The 20,711-nt window shown below is 41.7% G+C and overlaps 1 protein-coding gene across 1 annotated transcript in view; it reads right to left on the bottom strand.

Annotated features, from left to right (window-relative positions):
* The window catches only part of SLC16A10 (solute carrier family 16 member 10), a 171,929-nt gene that overhangs the window by 63,498 nt on the left and 87,720 nt on the right, over nucleotides 1–20,711 (bottom strand). The window contains exon 2 of the mRNA XM_073337053.2: nucleotides 9,445–9,589. Within this exon, the coding sequence (XP_073193154.1) occupies nucleotides 9,445–9,589 (145 nt within the window). The remainder of the gene's footprint in view (nucleotides 1–9,444; nucleotides 9,590–20,711) is intronic.

The following is a 20,711-nucleotide window of genomic DNA, read 5'->3' as shown; positions in this document are numbered from 1 at the left end:
CAAAACTTATTGAATGCCAGCCTTCTGTTGCTTCGGCAATCCTCTGGGGTGCAGTGGCTGGGTGCCCATAGCCTCCTGCCTCTCACCCCCCCTTGCATGCTTGGGCATCTGGGTGAGGAGGATATGGAACTTGGGGAGGAGGGCAGGCTGTTATACAGGGGCCACAGCGGCGGTCTGTGCTCCTGCTGCCTTTCCTGAAGCTCCGCCAGACGCCTAAGCATGTCAGTTTGCTCCCCCATTAGGCTCAGCATTGCATCCTGCCTCCTCTCATCACACTCCTTCCTCTTCTCATTGCATTCATTTAACGCGTTCCTGGACTCTGCCATTCTTTGCCTCCACACATTCTGCTGAGCTCTTGCAGTGTGGCAGGTCTGCATGAGTACTGAGAACATCATCGCTCATGTGTTTTTTTCACCTTCTAATCTGCGCTAGCCTCTGGGATGGAGATGATAGGGGGAGTGTAGAAACATTTGCAGCTGTGGGAGAAAACAAAGGAAGAGTAGTATTTAAAAAGATACATTTTAGAGAACAAAGGGAAAACTATTTCACACTGAATCAAGCGATTTACACCCCCTCCCCTTCCCACGTGGCTAGTATCAGGGAAGATCCCTCAGCCAAACGCGAACAGCTCAGCATGAACAGGCCTCCCTCCAACGTGTGGCAAAGGCTTTTAGAGTACCTCCAGGAGAGCTTCATGGAGATGTCCTTGGAGGATTTCCACTCCATCCCCAGACACGTTAACAGACTTTTCCAGTAGCTATATCGGCCGCGAATACATCCCAAGTCTTCAGGGCAAATTAATCATTAAACATGCTTGCTTTTAAACCATGTATTTATATTTAGAAAGGTACACTCACCAGAGGTACCTTCTCCAGCTTCATGGTCCAGGAGCCCGCCTTGGGAGAGTTGGGAGGGTATTGGCTCCAGGATGATGAACAGTTAGTTCTTGGCTGCCACAGAGAAGGGATCGCCTCCTAGAATGGCATGCAGCTCATCATAGAAGCGGCATGTATGGGGCTCTGACCCGGAGTGACCATTTGCCTCCTTTGTTTTTTGGTAGGCTTGCCTCAGCTCCTTAACTTTCATGCAGCACTGCTGTGTGCCCTGTTGTAGCCTCTGTCCATCATGCCCTTGGAGATTTTGGCAAATATATTGGCATTTTGTCTTTTGGAACGGAGTTTTGCCTGTATGGATTCTTCTCCCCATACAGCGATCTGATCCAGGACCTCCCGTTTGGTCTATGCTGGAGCTCTTTTGCGATTCTGGGACTCCATGGTCACCTCTGCTGATCAGCTCTGCACGGTCACCTGTGCTGATCAGCTTGCCACGCTGGCCAAAACGGAAATGAAATTCAAAATTTCCCGGGGCTTTTCCTGTCTACCTGGCCAGTGCATCTGAGTTGAGAGTGCTGTCCAGAGCAGTCACAATGGAGCACTCTGGGATAGCTCCCGGAGGCCAATACCGTCAAATTGCATCCACACGACCCCAAATTTGACCCAGCGAGGCCGATTTTAGCGCTAAACCCCTCGCCAGGGAGGAGTACAGAAATTGATTTTAAGAGCCCTTTAAGTCGACAAAACAGGCTTGGTCATGTGGATGGGTGCAGGGTCACATCGACCTAACACTGCTAAATTTGACCTAAACTCGTAGTGTAGACCAGGGCTTGGTGAATACTGAGCAGTTCCCCTTAAGGAGGAGGGGGCTTTGATTTACGTCAAGTATTGAAAAAAATATAGCAGAGCCAAATGCAGCATTGGAAAGCAAGTCATGTGTTATTGCATAGTGCTCAGCAATGGTACGTATAGAGACCTCCATCACGGCTCTACATATTTCAGTAATGGGAACATTTATGAGAAGGGCTGTAGAAGAGGAAATAGATCTCGTAGAGCGCTTTCGTATGTCAGAGTCCTTAGAGACTACAGAGTAGCAGTCGTGTTAGTTTGTATCTGCAAAAAGAAAAGGAGTACTTGTGGCACCTTAGAGACTAACAAATTTATTTGAGCAAATTCTCTAAGGTGCCACAAGATATTGTCCTAAAAAGATTCATGTGTCCCTTCATGCTTCAACCACCATTCCAGAGAACATGCATCCATACTGATGACAGGTTCTGCTCGATAATGATCCAGAGCAGTGCAGACTGACCCATGTTCATTTTCATCATCTGAGTCAAATGCCACCAGCAGAAGATTGATTTTCTTTTTTGGTGGTTTGGTAGTTTCCACGTTGGAGTTTTGCTCTTTTAAGACTTCTGAAAGCATGCTCCACACCTCATCCCCCTCAGATTTTGGAAGGCACTTCAGATTCTTAAACCTTGGGTTAGGTGCTGTAGCTATCTTTAGAAATCTCACACTGGTACCTTCTATGCGCTTTGTCAAATCTGCAGTGCAAGTGTTCTTAAAATGAACAACATGTGCTGGGTCATCATCCGAGACTGCTATAAATGGGGGTAAAACAGAGCAGGAGACATACAATTCTCCCCCAAAGAGTTCAGTCACAAATTTAATTAATGCATTATTTTTTTAATGAGCATCATCACAGCTTTGTCCTCTGGAATGGAGGTCAAAGCATGAAGGCGTATATGAATGTTTAGCATATCTGGCACATAAATACCTTGCAATGCCAGCTACGAAAGTCCGAATGCCTGTTCTCACTTCCAGGTGACATTGTCAATAAGGAGGAGGCAGCATTATGTCCCATAAATGTACACAAATTTGTTTGTCTTTGCGATTGGCTGAACAAGAAGGAGGACTGAGTGGACTTGTAGGCTCTGAAGTTTTACATTGTTTTGTTTTTGAGTGCAGTTATGTCACACACAAAAAAACTACATTTGTAAGTTGCACTTTCACGATAAAGAGACTGCACTACAGTACTTGTATGAGGTGAATTGAAAAACACTCTTGTGTGTGTTCTTTACAGTGCAAATATTAGTAATCAAAAATAATAATATAAAGTGAGCACTGTACACTTTGTATTCTGCGTTGTAACTGAAATCAATATATTTGAAAATGTAGAAAAACATCCAAAAATATATAATAAATTTCACTTGGTATTCTATTGCTTAACAATGCGACTAAAACTGCAATTAATTTTTTTGAGTTAATCAGGTGAGTTAACTGATTAATTGACAGCCCTAATGGGTATGGAAAGTAGTGTAGTTAGACTGGTTTCAGAGGAACAGCCGTGTTAGTCTGTATTCGCAAAAAGAAAAGGAGGACTTGTGGCACCTTAGAGACTAACCAATTTATTTGAGCATGAGCTTTCGTGAGCTACAGCTCACTTCATCAGCTAGTCTCTAAAGTGCCACAAGTACTCCTTTTCTTTTTGCGAATACAGACTAACATGGCTGTTACTCTGAAACCTATGAATTCTACCTTTTGCACAGGGGTTGAGGTGGCTTTGCAAATTGGCCATGAAGTTACACCCAGGGAGTAACCTTTCAGAAGTCAAGGTAAATGAACACCAGAATTCCTTTTCTGAGGAGGTGCGCCACTATTACTAGCATGACCTTTGAAAAGATCCCTGGGCAGATTATAGGCCAAAGGGAGCACAATGTACTGAAAATGGTCCTGACAGACAGTGAAACGTAGGTATCTTTTGTGGGATTGGTGGATTGCTATATGGAAAAGTGTGTCCTGAAAGTTGAGGGATGAGAATCAATTCCCTTGTTCCAGTGACGGAATTATTGCTACAAGCATCACCATTTTGAATTTTTGTGCCTTCACAAAGGTGTTCAGTAGCCTTAAATCTAGGATAGGTCTCCAACTGCCATTCTTTTTTGGAACCAGGAAATACCTGGAATAAAACCCCTTTCTTCTGTACTGTATGGAAACCGCTTTTATAGTGCTCAACAATAGAAAAGAGTATTTCCTGTCATAGCAGGTTCTCATGAGTGAGGTCCCTGAAGAGGGACAGGAAAGGGGGGGTTGACAGGCAGAAAAGTAGTAAAGTGCATGGAGTACCCTGTGGAGGTGATCTCCAAACCCACTTGTCCATAGTGATGGACTCCCAAGCCCACGGTAAGTGGTAAAGGCAGTCACCAAACAGAGGAAGGCAGGTGAATAGATTGAGCTGGTAAGAATGGTGCTTGGAGATGGAAAGCTGCAAGGTCAAAAGGTTTTCTTCTCTAGAACCTCTGTGTCTTGCATTGTGGTTAGTATGATTTTTGGGCGATTGAGATTGGGCGGGACAAAAATCTCTGGGCCATCTGGGACTTACAAAACTTTCTCTTGTGGGCAGGTGTATATATCCCAAGAGAACGGAAAGTAGCCCTGGAGTCCTTTAACGTGTCCAGAGACTTGTCTATGTCGTCAGCAAATAGTTTAGTACCATCAAAGGGGAGGTCCTTGACTGTACTGTGGACCTCCTTTGGAAACCCTGAAAGCTGGAGCCTGAAGGCCCTCCTCATAATACCAATGGGAAATCAAGTGGACAGCAGTATCAACAGAATCAAGGAAGATTTGCAGAGATGTTCTGGCAAGCATCTGACCTTCTTCAATAATTGCCTGGAATTGCTCTCTATGTTCTGCTCGCAGATGCTCAATAAATGAAGTCTGCTTGGTGTAATTTGTATGATTGAATTTCGCCATTAAAGCCTGGTAAGTTGACTATTCTGAATTGTAAAGTAGCTGATGAATATGATTTTCTACAAAACAGGTCCAGACACTTATGATCCTTGTTATAGGATGCGGATTTACTGCCTCCCATGTTCGTTAACTGCATCAATCACCAAAGAGTTAGGAGAGGGATGAGAGAATAAAAATTCGGAGTTCATAGACAGAACATAATATTTCTTATCTGCTCTCTTGCATGTAGATAGAATTGTGGCTGGAGTGTGCTAGATAACCTTTGCAGGGTCCAGTAGAGCATCATTAACAGGAAAGGCAAAGCAGGGAGATGAAGCTGTCTGAAGGATGTCAAGCAGCTTATGATGTGATTCTTTGACCTCCTTGTCTCTTAACAAGGTCATGAAACTACTTGCAGTTGTTTGCCAGGAATGGAGGAAGTGGCATAACTGCTTCAGCCAGGGATGAAGAAGAGATGCTGGTCAGTGGAGAGACACCTTCATCAGCCTTAGCTTTCTGTTCCACAAAGACTTCTTCCTGAAATTCCAGTTTCCTAGAGAGGGAGGGTGATGAAGGCTGTCTATCTCTGTGACAGATGGTGCTCAAGGCCCTAGAGAATTGCTGGCAATAAGTCATCCAACAATCCCAGTATGACTGAGGAGGTGGTGCATATGCATTGAGTGGAGGCATCCATGGGTGTTCATACCCGTGAAATGGTGGTTATAGCCATCTCTCATGAGTGATACCAATCTCCTCAGAGACCTCTGGAAAAGAACCTCTATATGAATGGAGAGGAGAGCATTGCACAGATATTGGGGAGACTGAGAAAAGATCTTCATCAGAATCCTCCTCTTCCAATCATTCTATAGCAGTGCAGTGCCATGGAGAACTTGAGAGACAGTCTTTGGAAGTCTTATTAGAGGAATTTTGGGTCTTCCTCTTAGATGCCCTCAAGGAGTACGATGTGGAGATAGTGGAGGCAGTGAACTTACCTGGAGACCAGCGTACGGCGGGAGGAAGTCCCCTGCCCAGTGTCAGAGGCAGGTCACAGTGAGCTGTCCATCATGAGAAGTTGAAATTTGATCTCCCTATTTTTTCTGGCTCTAGATTTTAATGCCAGACAGAAGTGGCACTTTTGGGAAATATGAGATTCCCTGAGGCAACAGATGCACTGGGAGTGTTCATCATTCACCAGGATTGCCTCCCAGCACAACAGGCAACATTTGAAACTTGGGGAACTGGGCATACCCTTCCAGTAAAGAAAATTTCTCCCCTCCTTAGAGTTTATCTATTAGCTATATATAAAAAGGTGTTTTGTTTTGTTTTTTAAAGCTACTACAACTAAAACTACTAAGTACTAAATACTAAATACCACTAAGAACAACTATAATAAACTAACTATTAAAGACCTAAGAGGACACAGTTGAGGTAAAACTCCGCGCAGACAACTGCTAAGGCTCCGTCTGAGGCCGAAGCAATTGAGAAGGAACTGAGGACAGTTTGACAAGGTAGTGCAATATCACAAGAGCTCAGAGCACAAGACTGAGTAACTTACATGCACAGACTGAACAGACATTGCTCTGAAAAATCTATGATCAAAGCAAGCACATCTAGAATGGAGCACCCATAGGGACACTACCTGAAGACTCAGGTTTGTAGCTATATGAAGCATATTGGCTAAAACAGGTAAATTATGTGACCATTTGCATAGCTCTATAACCCCACTGTACACAGCCCTAGTTGCGTTCCATTTCTGAACAAAATTTTAGCAGTTAAAAATATATTTTAAGTCTTTACTAATTAGTAGGTTCATTCTAACAGTAGCTAGGAGTGTTTTTCCGAATACTATAATCAGTGCATAAACACTGAGTTGTTTTTCATCGTTGGACAGAAAGCTGCCTGTGTCACCTCCTTCTTGCCAGAGAATATACGTCTGTAAACATTCTATGGAACAGCAGAACTTCTCAGAAAATTCTTTTTGACTAATAGTGTACCTGAGGTATGGGGGTGAGGGGGGAGAGTTTGTGTGTGTGTTTGGAAATATTTGCACAATGTACTACCTCCATAAGAAGTTTGCTGCTCTAAGCTCTGCAGATCAATTTATGACCCATACTGTATGAAAGGGGACCAACAGCAGCAAAATAAGACAAAATAGTAAACAAGTAAGACAGATTAGCTTTTATGACTATCAATCAGTGAAAAATAACTGTGAAAATAATTAAAGAGAAACTAATAAGTATCAGAAAAGGGTATAATCTGATAATGACAAACCAGAACCACTTTTGTAAATGGTAAATCATATCTCCAGCATTAGATTCCTTTGAAAGAGTTAAATGCACACAGCATACATAGAGTAAAATATTTCTCCTACATGCACACTTTCTACATCTTTGCCTCTTAATGGATAGGTTTCATATTAAAAATAACAGATGTAACACAATCATAGCCACATTTAATGGCTGCATGAAGTTTATTTTTAGAGCAAATACATACTGTACTTTTCTACATCTAAACTATACCTTCATCTACTTTTTTATTAGATCATAGGCATACATCATTTTACAGACTGAAGAACAGTATTAAAGCAAAGTTCAAATAAGCTAATTCAATATCTTTCAAAATTCACTTCCTTCCACCTGCCTCTTCCATCTTTAAGTCACAATGGATACCAAGGGAATACAGATAGGAATTGTATCTGGTTTCAGAGGAAAGTAACAACGTATTCCTGGACCCAAAAATGTTTAATTAAATGGAATTATGATTAGGAATACATATCAAATTAATACAGTATTGAGGGAAGATTTACAAAGACATGGGCCACAGGCACCTCATTCCCATTGACTTTCAGTGGGAGTGAGACCTTTGAAAATCTACCCCAGAATATCTAATAAAATATGTTAAACTAAACATTTGGATCTTAAGGAACACTGACAGCTTAATTTATTAGTTAACTGACTTGGGAAACTGTGTGTTTAGTTGTTTACTTTGAACTTAAGGGGATTTTTTGTTTTTTGTTATTAAAGTAGTAAACATTCCTACCTTAGCCCTGCTGGACTTTTAGTGCCTAAAATCTCCCGGTTTGGCTTCAGTAGCCTCTGGGAGATAGAGGGAGTGATCAGTGGGGCCCGTGGACCTCCTGGAGTACCCTCAGTGACCGCAGGGGTCCACGGACCCAAGTTTGAGAAACGCTGCACTAGATCATATCATTGCTTCAGGGGAATGAGATTCAGAGTGAATCAAAGGCCCCTTCTGCAGAAGAGAAGTCCTTCATGACTGGTTTGTTGGAGCACCATACAGTATTGTGAGGGGCACCATGTGTGGAGATTAAGGAGACCCTGAGTACATACAGGTTCTATTCCAATTCACGAACATGATACAAGATATGCTTGTGCTAATTTACATAACAAATACCATGTGCCAAATGCTCTTCAGTTTCTTGCAATTCATTGTATGAAAACACGTTGTAAAACTTTAGAAAAATAAATCCAATTTGGAAACAAATTTCACTGATATTTCTGAAGGGTTTTCAATAGAAAATAAAAATTTATTTTAAATGTAATTTTTAAGTTGACAGCAGCCCTCAGTTTCTAAAAACAACCTTAACTGACTGTGTGTATTCCCTTCACCTTCATTTAATGAAGAACTGGTGTAAATATTACAACTCTACAAACTTTTCGTCTCTGTTAACAAGTGAAAAAGAGACAAGGTAGGTGAGGTAATCTCTTTTATTGGACCAATAATATTACTGTCCTCACCCACCTTGTCTCTCTAAGAGACAATATACTGGGACAGACACAGTTACAACTACACTGCGTAGGAGTGAAAAACTAATAGATTCTATGTATGTGCCTCAGCATATTCTGGTGATCATGTCATTCTGGCGATCATGTCATTCTGGCATCAGCAAGCAATGTGAGGAGGGATAAAAGTATGTGTGTGGGTGGTTGGGGGAGAGAAGGTCTTCGAGTCAAAGGGAAAATGGATGATGTAAATACAAGTGAGCTTTCTAGAGCCACAGAGGGTCGATGGAGTAGAATTGGTTAACCCTTTCACACAGGAATGATAGGGAACAGAATTGCTTCTGTACTATATGTTAATGTTGGTAAAATGTTTAATATGAAAAGTACTGTATAAGTATTAAAAGGTCTATACTGGTAAAGATAGTCACATGTTTTGCCACAAACATCAGGTAGTCTGAGGGAGGGTCTGTGGCTGAAATGAGGAGTTACTTGGATCTGTTATATTTAACATATGAGGTAAAGTTTTGGAGTTAACAGAAAAATTATAGATTAGACTTGATGGTTGAGAGAAAGGAAGTTTCTGGATATAGGATGAGTTGATACAGGATAAGAGTTAAAGTTAATTGCAGAACCTTAAAACAAAAGTTTCCAGGCTTTTTTAATTTACTTAAATGTTTCAATAACATTGCTTTAATTTATTTGGTAGTATTTACAAATTTAACCATGTAAAAGGAGGAAGATTTATGTCTGATAATGTCAAACAATGTAGTTTTATGAAAGAACAAAATAAGTTGCCTTGCACCCTGCTAGTAGAGTTAACAAACATTACAGACTGTGCATATATAATGCTATGGCTCTAGTTGGGTCATTGGCAGTGAGAAGTGAAATTGGGACCTCTGGATCTTAAAGCATGAGCCTCTATTGTATGACCTAAAAGGTACAGCTCTGCTGGTTCAAAGCCAGCAGCAGACTCGTGAACTTCTGTTTAGCATAGCCACTACTTGAGGAGGACAAGCAATACACTGAATCGACACAGGTTACATATGACTGAGTACAAAATATTCATTTATGACAGTGACTATAGCAAGATATAGTTATATATAGCTATAAATATAATTATCAAAAGAAAGCAGAACTCTTACCTTACAAAAGAGCTTAAAAGAAGTCCAACAAACCCCACTGCAGCTCCAACAACGGCTATTATTCGACAACCAAATATGTCTGTGAATACACTGACTATGGGAGAGCAGAAGAAAATCATTCCCATGGACAGGGAACTCACCCAGGCTGCAGAAAATACAAGATTGTTATTAAGAATAAGAGATTGATTCAAGCTTTCAATTATATGATGTAAGAACAGATTGTAATAGTTTTGTTTTAATGGAAACAACATGGAAGCATATGGTAAAAACAGAATCATAGAAATACAGCACTGGAAGAGACCTCAAGAAGCATAGGCTCAATTCCATGGGTGCTCCAGGCTGGAGCACCCATGGAAAAAATAGTAGATGCTCAGCACCCACCAGCCATAGCTGTTCCTTGTCCCCGCTCATCAGCTGATGGCAGGGGCACCGCCGCCACTGCCCAGCAGCTGATGGGGACCGCGCCGCCACCAAAGAAGCTGACAGGGGGTGCTGCTGCCAAACAGCTGTTTGGCGGCTCAGGGAGGGACTTAGGGGAGGGGGAAGAGAGGCGGTTGAGCAGGAACCTTGGGGAGGGACTGGAATGGGGGCAGGAAGAGGCGGGGCAAGAGTGGGGCATTGAGGGGAAGGGCGAAGTGGGGGCAGAGCCTCATGGCAAAGCAGGGGTTGAGCACCCCCAGCAAAAAGGAAAAGTTGACGCCTGTGTCAAGAGGTCATCTAGTCTACCACCACTACTACCACCCAGCCACCCACCCTGAGGAAGGCCAACATACACCTAGATCATCTCTGTCAGTGTTTATCTAACCTCTCCTTCAAAAACTTCCAGTTATGGGGATTCTACAACCAGCAGCCTATTCCAGTACTTAACTATTTCTAACTATAAGGAATTTTTCTAACCTGAATGTTCCTTGCTACAGATTAAGCTGATTTCCGCTTGTACTTCCTTTAGTGGACATGGAAAAAAATTGATCACCATCCCTTTGGTAACAGTCCTTAACATATTTGAAGACTGTTGGCAAGGCCCTCTTTTGTCTTCTTTTATCAAAACTAAACATACCCAGTTTTTTAACTTTTCCTCATATGTCAGGTTTTCTAAACTTTTATCATTTGTGTTGCTCTCCTCTGGACTCCCACTAATTTGTCCACATCTTTCTTAAAATCTGGTGCCCAACATTGGACACAATACTCCAGCTGAGGCCTTACTAGTGTCAAGTTGGGATGAACAACTACTTCCCATGTCTTGCATACAACACTCCTGTTAATACAGCTCAGAACGATACCGAAGACCTAAAGAAGAGCTCTGTAAGCGCTAAAGCTTGTCTCCTCATTAACAGAAGTTGGTTCAATAAAAGATACTACCTCACCCACCTTGTGTCTCAGCAAGATATTAGCCTTTTTGGAAACCACATCAAGTGTTTCCTCATATTCAACAGGTGAAGATCTATTATAACCCCCAGATCCTAGTCAGCCGTATTACTGCCTAGGCAGCTCTCCATTTTGTAGTTGTGCATTTGATTTTTCCTTCCCAAGTGAAGTACTTTGCACTTCACTTAATTTTATTTTATTTTATTGAATTCAGACCAATTCTCTAATTTATCAGGATTGTTTTGAATTCTAATCCAGCCCTCCAAAGTGCTTGCAACCCCTCCAGGCTGGGTGTCATCTGCAAATTTTAGAAGCATACTCTCCACCTCAATATCCAAGTCATTAATGAAAATATTTAACTGTACCAGCCCCAGAACAGACCCCTGCAGCGCCACATTAGATATGCCCTTGCAGTCTGATAGCAAACCATTGACAATTACTTTTTGAGTTCTGTTTTTCAACCAGTTAGGGTGGGTACCTTATAGTAATTTCATCTAGACTACATTTCCCTAGTTTAGGAAAACATCATGTGGAATTGTGTCACAAGCCTTATGAAAATCAAGATAAAACACATTACTGCTTCCCCCTATCCATGAGGCCAGCAGTTCCCAAACTTTAGAGGGTCACACCCCCTTTACCCATCTGTGTCCCCTTCCCCACCCCTAGAGCTGGGGCCAGAAGCGGGGCCGTGAGTGTGTGGGGACGGGGACAGGGGACATGTACTGGGGTAAGGAGGGCCGAGGCTGGGACTGCAGCAGGGAATGGGTCTGGGAATGGGGTCGAGGCTGAGGGCAAGAGCGGAGCGAGCAGCTGGGCCTGCAGCAAAGTGAGGCTCTGTTCCCAGCCTTGCCCCAAGCCTCAGCCCCAGGCCAGGAGCAGAGTCATGCCGAGGTTAGGGACAGGAACCGGAGCCAGGGACACAGCTGGGAGCAGGATCAGAATAGATCTGGGGATGGGACCAGAGCAGAGCTGGGGGCAGGGAGCGCTCCTTCTCTGCCCCCGTGGGGACTGGCCCATGCCCCGCCATGTCCCCCAGATGTTCCTCCACACCCCCCAAGGGGGGCACACCTCACACTTTGGGGACCTCTGCAGTAGGCCAATAAATCTGTCAAAGAAGGAAATTTGCATGATTTATTCTTGACAAATCGTTGGCCATTATCTATCTACCTACCTACTATTTTCTAGGTGCTTACAAATTGATTGTTTAGTAATTGTTCAAGTATCTTTCCAGGTATCAGGCTATAATTCCCCAGGTCCACTTTGTTCCCCTTTTAAAGACAGGCATTAAGCTTGCCCTTCTCCAGTCCTCTAGAGTCAATATTTCAACATGTACCTGAACAGCGGCAGAAATTGAAAGCTGGGTAAATTTAATATGTTAAGTAAAATTGGGTGTTACCTGCACCAGTAATGCAATTGACCTACAAACACTTTTTGCAATTTTCCCCCCAGAGATCATCCAACATTCAAACCTAATTGCTTGACTTTCCTCCAAGGTAACTTTCTTAGTTCACTCTCTGCCCCATGCTTCTTCTTTAATTTGTGATTTTCTCCTCCAAGACAGCAATGAAGTCACCTTACATGATTAGGTCTCAAACCCTGTTCTAGAATAAAAGGGTCTGAAATGTTCGGAACCAGAGGCACGGACTTTGAGTTCCCAGGGGTGCTCAACCCCCGCTGTACCCTAGCCCCACCCCGCTCCACCCCTTCACCCAAGGTCCCACCCAGCACTGCCTCTTTCTGCTCCCGCTCTGCCCCCTCCCCAAAGTGCACCCCTCTTTCCCTCCACCTCTTCCTGCCCCTGCTCCTCTCCTTCCCCCTCCAGCGCCTCCTGCATGCTGCTGAACATCTAAAATGTGTTCTATGGAGGGGTGATGTCCTTCAGACCCGTGGGAAACACCTACATGACCATGGGATAAAAATGGAGTTGAAGAGTATAAGGAGACAATGCTTTTACATGTGGACAAGGAGCTCAGATTGAGACCACTAGTTTATTAACATATGTTAATTACTGTTTTGTGGCAGCTCAGTAACAATGTCAGCCACTTAGAGATGGGAAAATTTCAAAAGGTTTGGTTAAGATGCTTACTCAAACATCTGATTTGCAAAATGGCATGAACAGATCAAGAGAACAGGAACTTCACATAAGATAGAGTACTTCCTGTTTCTGCTTGAACCACAATAACCATGACAAAGGTTATTCTCATGGTATTTCAGCACACTCTCTCTTTCAGTTCTGCCTAGAAGTAGAAGGTGGTGCAAAAGTAGAGAAAATAAGTTAACCGAATGCATAAGTCTCAAAAAAGTTTAGATGAAGAAATACTGTACTTGTAATAGTGAGATGCTCCCACTAGGAATCTCAGGTATTTTCTGTAAGTTAAGTGACAAAATATTAGAGAGACAAAGTGGGTGGAGTAATATTTTTCAATCGGACCAACTTTTGTTGGTGAGCAATAAAAGCTTTCAAGCTACACAGAATTCTTACAGAAGTTGGTCCAGTAGAAAATATTACCTTACCCACCTGTCTCTCTAATGTCCTGGGGCCAAGATGGCTACAACAACACTGCATACAGGTGAACAGATATGTGAAAGAAGGCATGTTGCATGTCAAAAGCCACAAACCAGTTTTATTTGTAGGTTCTAAGATCAGAAGGGACCTTTGTGATCATACAGATAATCATTGTGATCAACTTGATAATACAGGCCACAGAACTTCCTCAAAATAATTTCTATAGCATATTTTTTAGAAAAACATCCAATCTGGTTTAAACATTGTCATTGATGGAGAATCTACTATGACCCTTGGTAACCTGTTCCAATGGTTAATTACTCTCACTATTAAAAATTTACTAAATTTCCAGTCAATTTGTCTGACTTCAAATACCAGACATTGGATCCTGTCAAACCTTTCTCTGTTAGACTGAAGAGACCATCATAAAATATCTTCCCCATACAGATACTTGTAGACTAATCAAGCCTCCCTTTAATCCTCTCTCTGTTAAGCTAAATAGATTGCACTCCTTCACTTTATCACTATAAGGCATGTTTTCTAATCCTTTAATGATTCTCATGGCTCTTCTCTGAACCCTCTGTAACAGATCACTATCCTTCTTGAACTGTGGGAACCTGAATTGGACACAGTATTACAGCAACAGTTCCACCAATGCCAAATACAGAGGTAAAATAACCTCTTTACTCCAATTCAAGATATTCCTGTTTAAGCATCCAAGATCACATTATCTCTTTTGGCCACAGCATTGCACTGAGAGCTCATATTCAATTGATATCCATCACCATTGCCAAATCTTTTTCAGAGTCATGGGTTCCCAGGACATTTTGTTCCTACATATGTAAATTTAGCTGTAATAAAACAAATATTTGTTTGCTTCTGTCCAGCTTACCATGTGACCCAGATTGCGCTGTATCAGTGGCCTGTCCTTTTCATTAATTTACCACTCCTCCAATTTGTGTGTCATCTGCAAACTTTATCAGAGATGATTTTATATTTTCTTTCAGTCATTGATAAAAATGTTAACTAGCATAGGTCCAAGAACCAGTCCCTCTGGGACAGTATTAGAAACACATCCATTCTTTTAGTACCAAGTCAAATGCCTTGCAGAAGTCAAAAAATATGTTACATCAATCAACACTATCACCTTTATCAACCAAACTTGTAATCTCATCAGAAAAAGAAAATTAGTTTGAAAGGATCTATTTGTCATAAACACATGTTGATTGGCATTAATTAATTCTTTATCAATCAAGTCCTATCATAACCACTCCATTATCTTCCCTGGGATTGATGTCAGACTGACAGACCTATAACTAACACATGCCATGCTCTTTAACCTTTTTAAATACTGGTACAAAATTATCAGTCTTCTGGAACTTCTCCAGTGTTCCAAGACTTATTGAAAATCAATTTTCATAACAAAAAAAAGTCTAGTCTGAAATTGTCACGCCTATTGTGAGTTACTTTTTTTTTTAATCACCTGTTATGACAAAGAAAAAAAATGGCTTTGTGTCTAAAGTACACAATTGGGAGTCAGGGGACTTGGATTTTATTCTCAGTTCTGCCAAATAATTGCTACAACTTTTGTACAAGTCATTGAACCTTCTGTCCCTCAGTTTCATCTAAACAGTTTCCTCCATCTGTAAAGCATGGAATAATACTTACCTTACCTCAAAGTGGTATTGAGAGGCTTAATACACTAACATCACAGACCCCTTGTATCTTATAGAAAAACTATGAAGGTATTTTTGAGTTGCTTTTTGTACCAACATCATTTTTTTCCCCAAGTCAAAAAGAATCAAGTTTGACAGATAAGAATAGCAATTGAATGAGAAATTATTGACTTTACCCTTTTTGAAGAAACTTAGCCTCAAAATAAATTTAAGACATTTTAAACGGAGTACAGAATGTGCACAGCATATTAGTTTATTTAGCTTAAGACAGACAAGCCTGAGTGCAACGTCCTGACCGCGCACAGGAATGGATATTTAAAAAAAGACAACACACATTTAATTCAATCATTCATGGAATTCTCAATTTATTTTTGCCCAAATGAAAATGTATCAAGTCTTGCACTGGCCCTGCCCAAAAACTTTACTCATTATACTGCCCCTGCCACATAATTGTCCTCTGCGGTTTCAAATACAAGTCACAATAAACATCCCAAACATACATATGCAGGAGTGTGAAAAAATTACAAATGCTGCTAGCAAGACAAATGGAAATTTTATGGGATGGTTTATGTAATTAAAAACAACATTTCTCCTGGCTACTGGCTCTCTTCCTGCACAGAACAGCACTAGAATAGAGCCAGAATATCACAGGTATGTATACATCATATTAACAACTTCTACATATGACTGTGTTCACATTTATACAAAAAATGTTCTGACTGCCAAAGGAGAAAAGCAACTCTCCAGCAGCGTTCATGAGGTTGCTTGGAATTTGGAACATGGAGGGAGAGAGGAAGACTTATCAATACCGTTCTTTTGAAACTAATCTGCAGCTGGGAAAGAAATCGGTTGTGCCACAAACGTATATGGGAACCGGCATATCAGCAGTTGCTCTAGGGGCTAGTTTCACCGTTCAAAATCCTACTTATTCCATGGCTCTCCCACTGGAGGGATGTATTGCACTCATTACAAGTTGGATCACACAGCAATTGCTATCGTTAAGATTGCCTAAGAATTTTCACTCTACAGGGCCTTTTTAATTGCTTCTTTGTCAAAGTTTTCACCCTGTATGATAATGATGTCCACTTGAGGGTGAATTATTAATTTAGACCATAAACAGTTCCACAATTTGATTATGAAGAGGGTAAAATAAAAAACAACACATACTTGCTATTATTTAAAAAGTGTCTTAAAAACAGTTTTAATTTGGAGTAGAAGTTAGAAATTTTGCACAGAGATTGTCCTTATGTCATACATGTACCTTGCAGTGGCAAGGCTGCCAATTTTGATTGGACATATTCCTGGAGATTTCATCACATGACATAATCTTTAATTAAAGATTAATCTTTAATTCCTGGAGACTCCAGGACAATCCTGGAGGGTTGGCAACCCTATACAGTGATCAAGTGAAAATCTGTTCTGACTTAGCAAAGTTATAGGGCTTTAAAGAAATATACTTCATGCATGCAGAGTAATAAAATTTTCCTCAACAGAGCACATATAAAATGGGAGCTTTCCCTCTCCATTCAATGCAGTCACTGGCTGTAGGGAGCCAGGGTGGCTCCCCTCCGAACCAGAGGGTAAAGAGCCACCCTCTCAGCCTGAGTGGGCGGGGCCAGGCCAAGCTTCCGCCAATCCCCGGAAGGGGAGGGGTGGGACAGGAAGTACAAAGGGTGGGGCTCTTTGCCTAGTGAGGAGAGCACCAGGGAGGGAGACAGATGCAGGCTGCTCCCTTGTGATCCTGCTGCTGACCCAGGTGAGGCCCTGGGCAAGGAGGAACCGGACCGGGAGGAAGGCCTGTGGCAACCAGGACTGCCAGCCGCTGAATACCCGGAGGATCTGGAGGGGCCCGGCTGCAGCCCGGGCCGGCGTGAGTCCGACACGGAGCTGGAGCTGCCAGCAGCGGAATACCCGGACGAGCTGGAGGGACCAGAGAGACCGGGTAGGAAGTAGCCCAGGGGCAGAATTGCACCATGGGGTGGGTGTGTTTGGTCAGCGGGCGCGGACGGCCCCGCTGACCCAGCGGCAGGACCTTCGCCTCCTGCCACTGACCAGGCCCAGGGGCTGGAACGCAGCGGAGTCGGGTGGGCCTGAGTTCCCCTACCCCAGCCAGCCTGCCTGAGGGGCGCGCTGCAGACTCGTGCCGGCGCTCCCCTGCCTGAGGGGCGTGCTGCAGACTCGTGCCGGCACACCTTTCCCACTAATTCCCCAGCATCCGAAAGGTGTGACTGAGACCTGCCAGTGGGATCATAGCTCTCCATTGCCCCTAGGGGCTCGGAGGACTGACTGAAACCTGTCACACTGGCACACTCGCCTCCTTGAATAAAAAAAGCTTACATTAAACAACATTTTACTGTTTTCTAGCTGCATTCCAAATGATAGAATTTCTTCTTTTAAAAACAAAAAAAACAGGAAGTTAAAACTACATTCTAACAAATGTTAAGATTGCAAAAGTGAAGCAATCAAAAAATCAGGAAATGGCAAAATCAAGGCTGTATGATGAATACTAAGTATGATCTCTTAATTAATAAAAGAACATGTTTTTTGTAAGCATGTGGTAGTCAGCAGAATTCACTGACAAAAGACATTAAGGCAACAAGCTTAGGATTCAAAAAAGAATTGTGCATTATTATGCACAAGAAAATTATACCAGCTAGGGCAAAAAAAATATATACTGAAAATCAACATTCATGCTGCAAGACTTAAGCCTCCATTAACTGCCTGAAGTTAAGAAGAAAATCCCCCCAAAACATAGTATTGCATAATCAAGCCTCTTTTGGGAGGGCACAGGGGCAGGGAAGAGGAGAGTGACCAAGCTGAGATTTTCAAGATCTACTTCTGGTTTCCGGGAGGGCGGGAGAGGGAAAGAGAGAGAGCATGCACGTGCTATATATAAAGTCTAGGCAGCAACATCATTACAATTCACCAGGTTCACCTATAGAAGACGTGAAATGCAGATGCTGAGTCACTGCAGTAGTGGTGGAAGGAAAGGGACTCGGAAAAGGGGTAAAACATATCAGTTCCAAGCTTAATAGAGCAGCAGATCCCCATTCAGAAAAGAAACATTTTCAGGCAGGTTTCAGAGTAGCAGCTGTGTTAATCTGTATCCGCAAAAAGAAAAGGAGGACTTGTGACACCTTAGACTAAAAAATGTATTTGAGCGTAACCTTTCGTGAGCTACAGCTCACTTCATCGGATGCATTCAGTGGAAAATACAGTGGGGAGATTTATATACACAGAGAACATGAAACAATGGTGTTACCATACACACTGTAACGAGAGTGATCAGGTAAGGTGAGCTACTACCAGCAGGAGAGCGGAACCTTTTGTAGTGATAATCAAGGTGGGCCATCCAGCAGTTAACAAGAATGTGTGAGGAACAGTGTTTTGGGAGGGGGGGGGAATAAACATGGGGAAATAGTTTTACTTTGTGTAATGACCCATCCACTCCCAGTCTCTATTCAAGCCTAAGTTAATTGTATCCAGTAATAGCTCATCTTAAGTGATCACTCTCCTTACAGTGTGTATGATAACACCCATTTTTTCATGTTCTGTGTGTATATAAATCTCCTCCCTATTCCTCACAGCACTGCTGCAGCCGCACTGTAACGTGGGCAGCGTAGTCACGCTTTATCTCCGGGGGACAGCTCTCCCGGTGATAAAAAAAAAAACCACCCTGAATGAGGGGGTGGTAGCTTTATCGCCAGCACTGTCTATACTGGCGCTTTTCAGCACTAAAACTTTTGTCGCTCAGGGGGATGGGTTTTTTTACACCCCTGAACGACTAAAGTTTTAGCACTGAAAGTGGCAGCCTAAGGGGTTGTACTGGTATACCTTTTTTTAAAAAACCAAAATAAAGAGAAGCACATTCCTAATTAAAGTAGGTACACTAGTACAAAATTTGTACGTAGACCAGGCCCAGATTCCCCTGTACTTGCTCAGTTAGCTGTGTCTCACTTTGTTTGGGGATTCTGTTATTCTGAAACAAAAAAGAAAAAGAAAAAAGAGAAAAAAGAAATGCGATTAAAAGCAAGCGCTCACAGAGACAGTGGAAAATTATAAACAAACAGGTAAAGAAATAAGATCCGTGGAGACTCTTTATTCAGTGCTTAATTTGTAATGAAAGAGGTGCTGGAGCTCAAGCAATTTATTTTACATTCATAACTGATACAGCAAGCCCAGAGGTGCGTGGGTATGAACTGCCAAGCTTAGATATGACGGGGCTCAGTCCTTGCAAGCCCTGGTACAAATTAAGCAATCTTATATCACTGTGTAATATTCCATTTGGCAAACATTTTCTTTTACATAAAATAATAATTTCCCCTAATGCAAGAAAAAAAATAAAGCAAAAATGCATGTAATAAAGGAAAATTTTAGAAGACATTAGAGGAAAGAAAATAATTGAGAGAGAAAATGTGACTACAAACTGTTCTGGGCATGGAACATGCTTTCTTTACCGTGCTTAGTGTCTAGCACATTGTGGGTGCTCTCTACAGTAAAATAGTAACATTTGAATAAGTTGACAAATATTGTTTAATCTGCAATTCATACTTTATCAACTAATAAAACATAGAATGTCCATGAAATATGGCCTAAAATCAAGCCATCTTAGACTGTGGAAATAGAACACTGTGTTTAAAAGGAAACCATCACCTTGAACTTATCTAATTTCTTTTAAATTTTTTGTTTTCTGATCGAGCACCGTTTAAGTGCAGATCAGGCCACAGAGAGAGACACAGCTGCAACCAATCAATCCCCTAGCCCTTGTGTTTGCAACAGGTCCAAAGGAAACTTCTCAGACCACATGGCTTAATTCTACTCAGCTCGATTGTGACCCAGTACCTTAGGGATAGCCGGTCAAAGACCCACTTGATACCTATTAACATTGTCAAGCATAAGAATACTATTTCTACCCAAATGTGCCTAGATATATTTACTTGTATTTTTTCCCCATACTATGTATTGCACATAGATTTCAGTCTCAGAACTCCAAGACGGCTGGAACTAGCTTAACTATAAATTTCCAAACAAATATTTATTTGGGTTTTTACCAAACATGGAAAGCTTCAGCCACAAAATAATTGGTTTGAGAAAGGTGAGCAACGTAAAAAGGAGGAATTAGAAAGGAAACCACGCATTGATTTTTACTATAATGCTCATTATTAATATTATTAACACTATTGCGCACACATGAGTATATAAAAGCTAATTTCATGCTTATTACAGTATTTAAAGGTGCTCCTGGCATCCTTTTAAAGATAGATTTGCTTTAGCTTGTTAGCATACAAGCCTGTTTTGAAACAAAGCAGGAGGTTCAAGAACTAGCTTGATGTTTACAAACCATTTCACCAAGTCTGATCCCAAAATAAAATTTTACTGAACTTTTTGAAAAGCTATGTTGCAAATTTCCTAGAGCAGTAAGTAAATGAAAAACATTTACATGTATTACAATGATTTTGCTATATTATGCGGATTTCACAATCTCTAAAAACAAAAACTGAGCTTCCTTTTTTACGTTAAGATAAGGTCGGCTGTGTATTTTTAAGCAAACCAAGGGGATGCAGCTGATGAACACACCCATGAAAAGAACAATATCTGAATCAAGTCAAACAACCCTACAGACTTCATTGTTTCAGTTAGGACCTGAAATAAAATTGTTTTAACAAAAGAAAGGTAACAGAAGAGTTTTTATATTCTTTTAACCTGTGTTCATGTAAATG

This window comes from Lepidochelys kempii, chromosome 3 (genome assembly GCF_965140285.1).
Source record: "Lepidochelys kempii isolate rLepKem1 chromosome 3, rLepKem1.hap1, whole genome shotgun sequence".
Classification (NCBI taxonomy): Eukaryota; Metazoa; Chordata; order Testudines; family Cheloniidae; genus Lepidochelys; species Lepidochelys kempii.
Note: the sequence above shows the minus strand (reverse complement) of the source record. Positions and strands in the feature narration are given on the sequence as shown.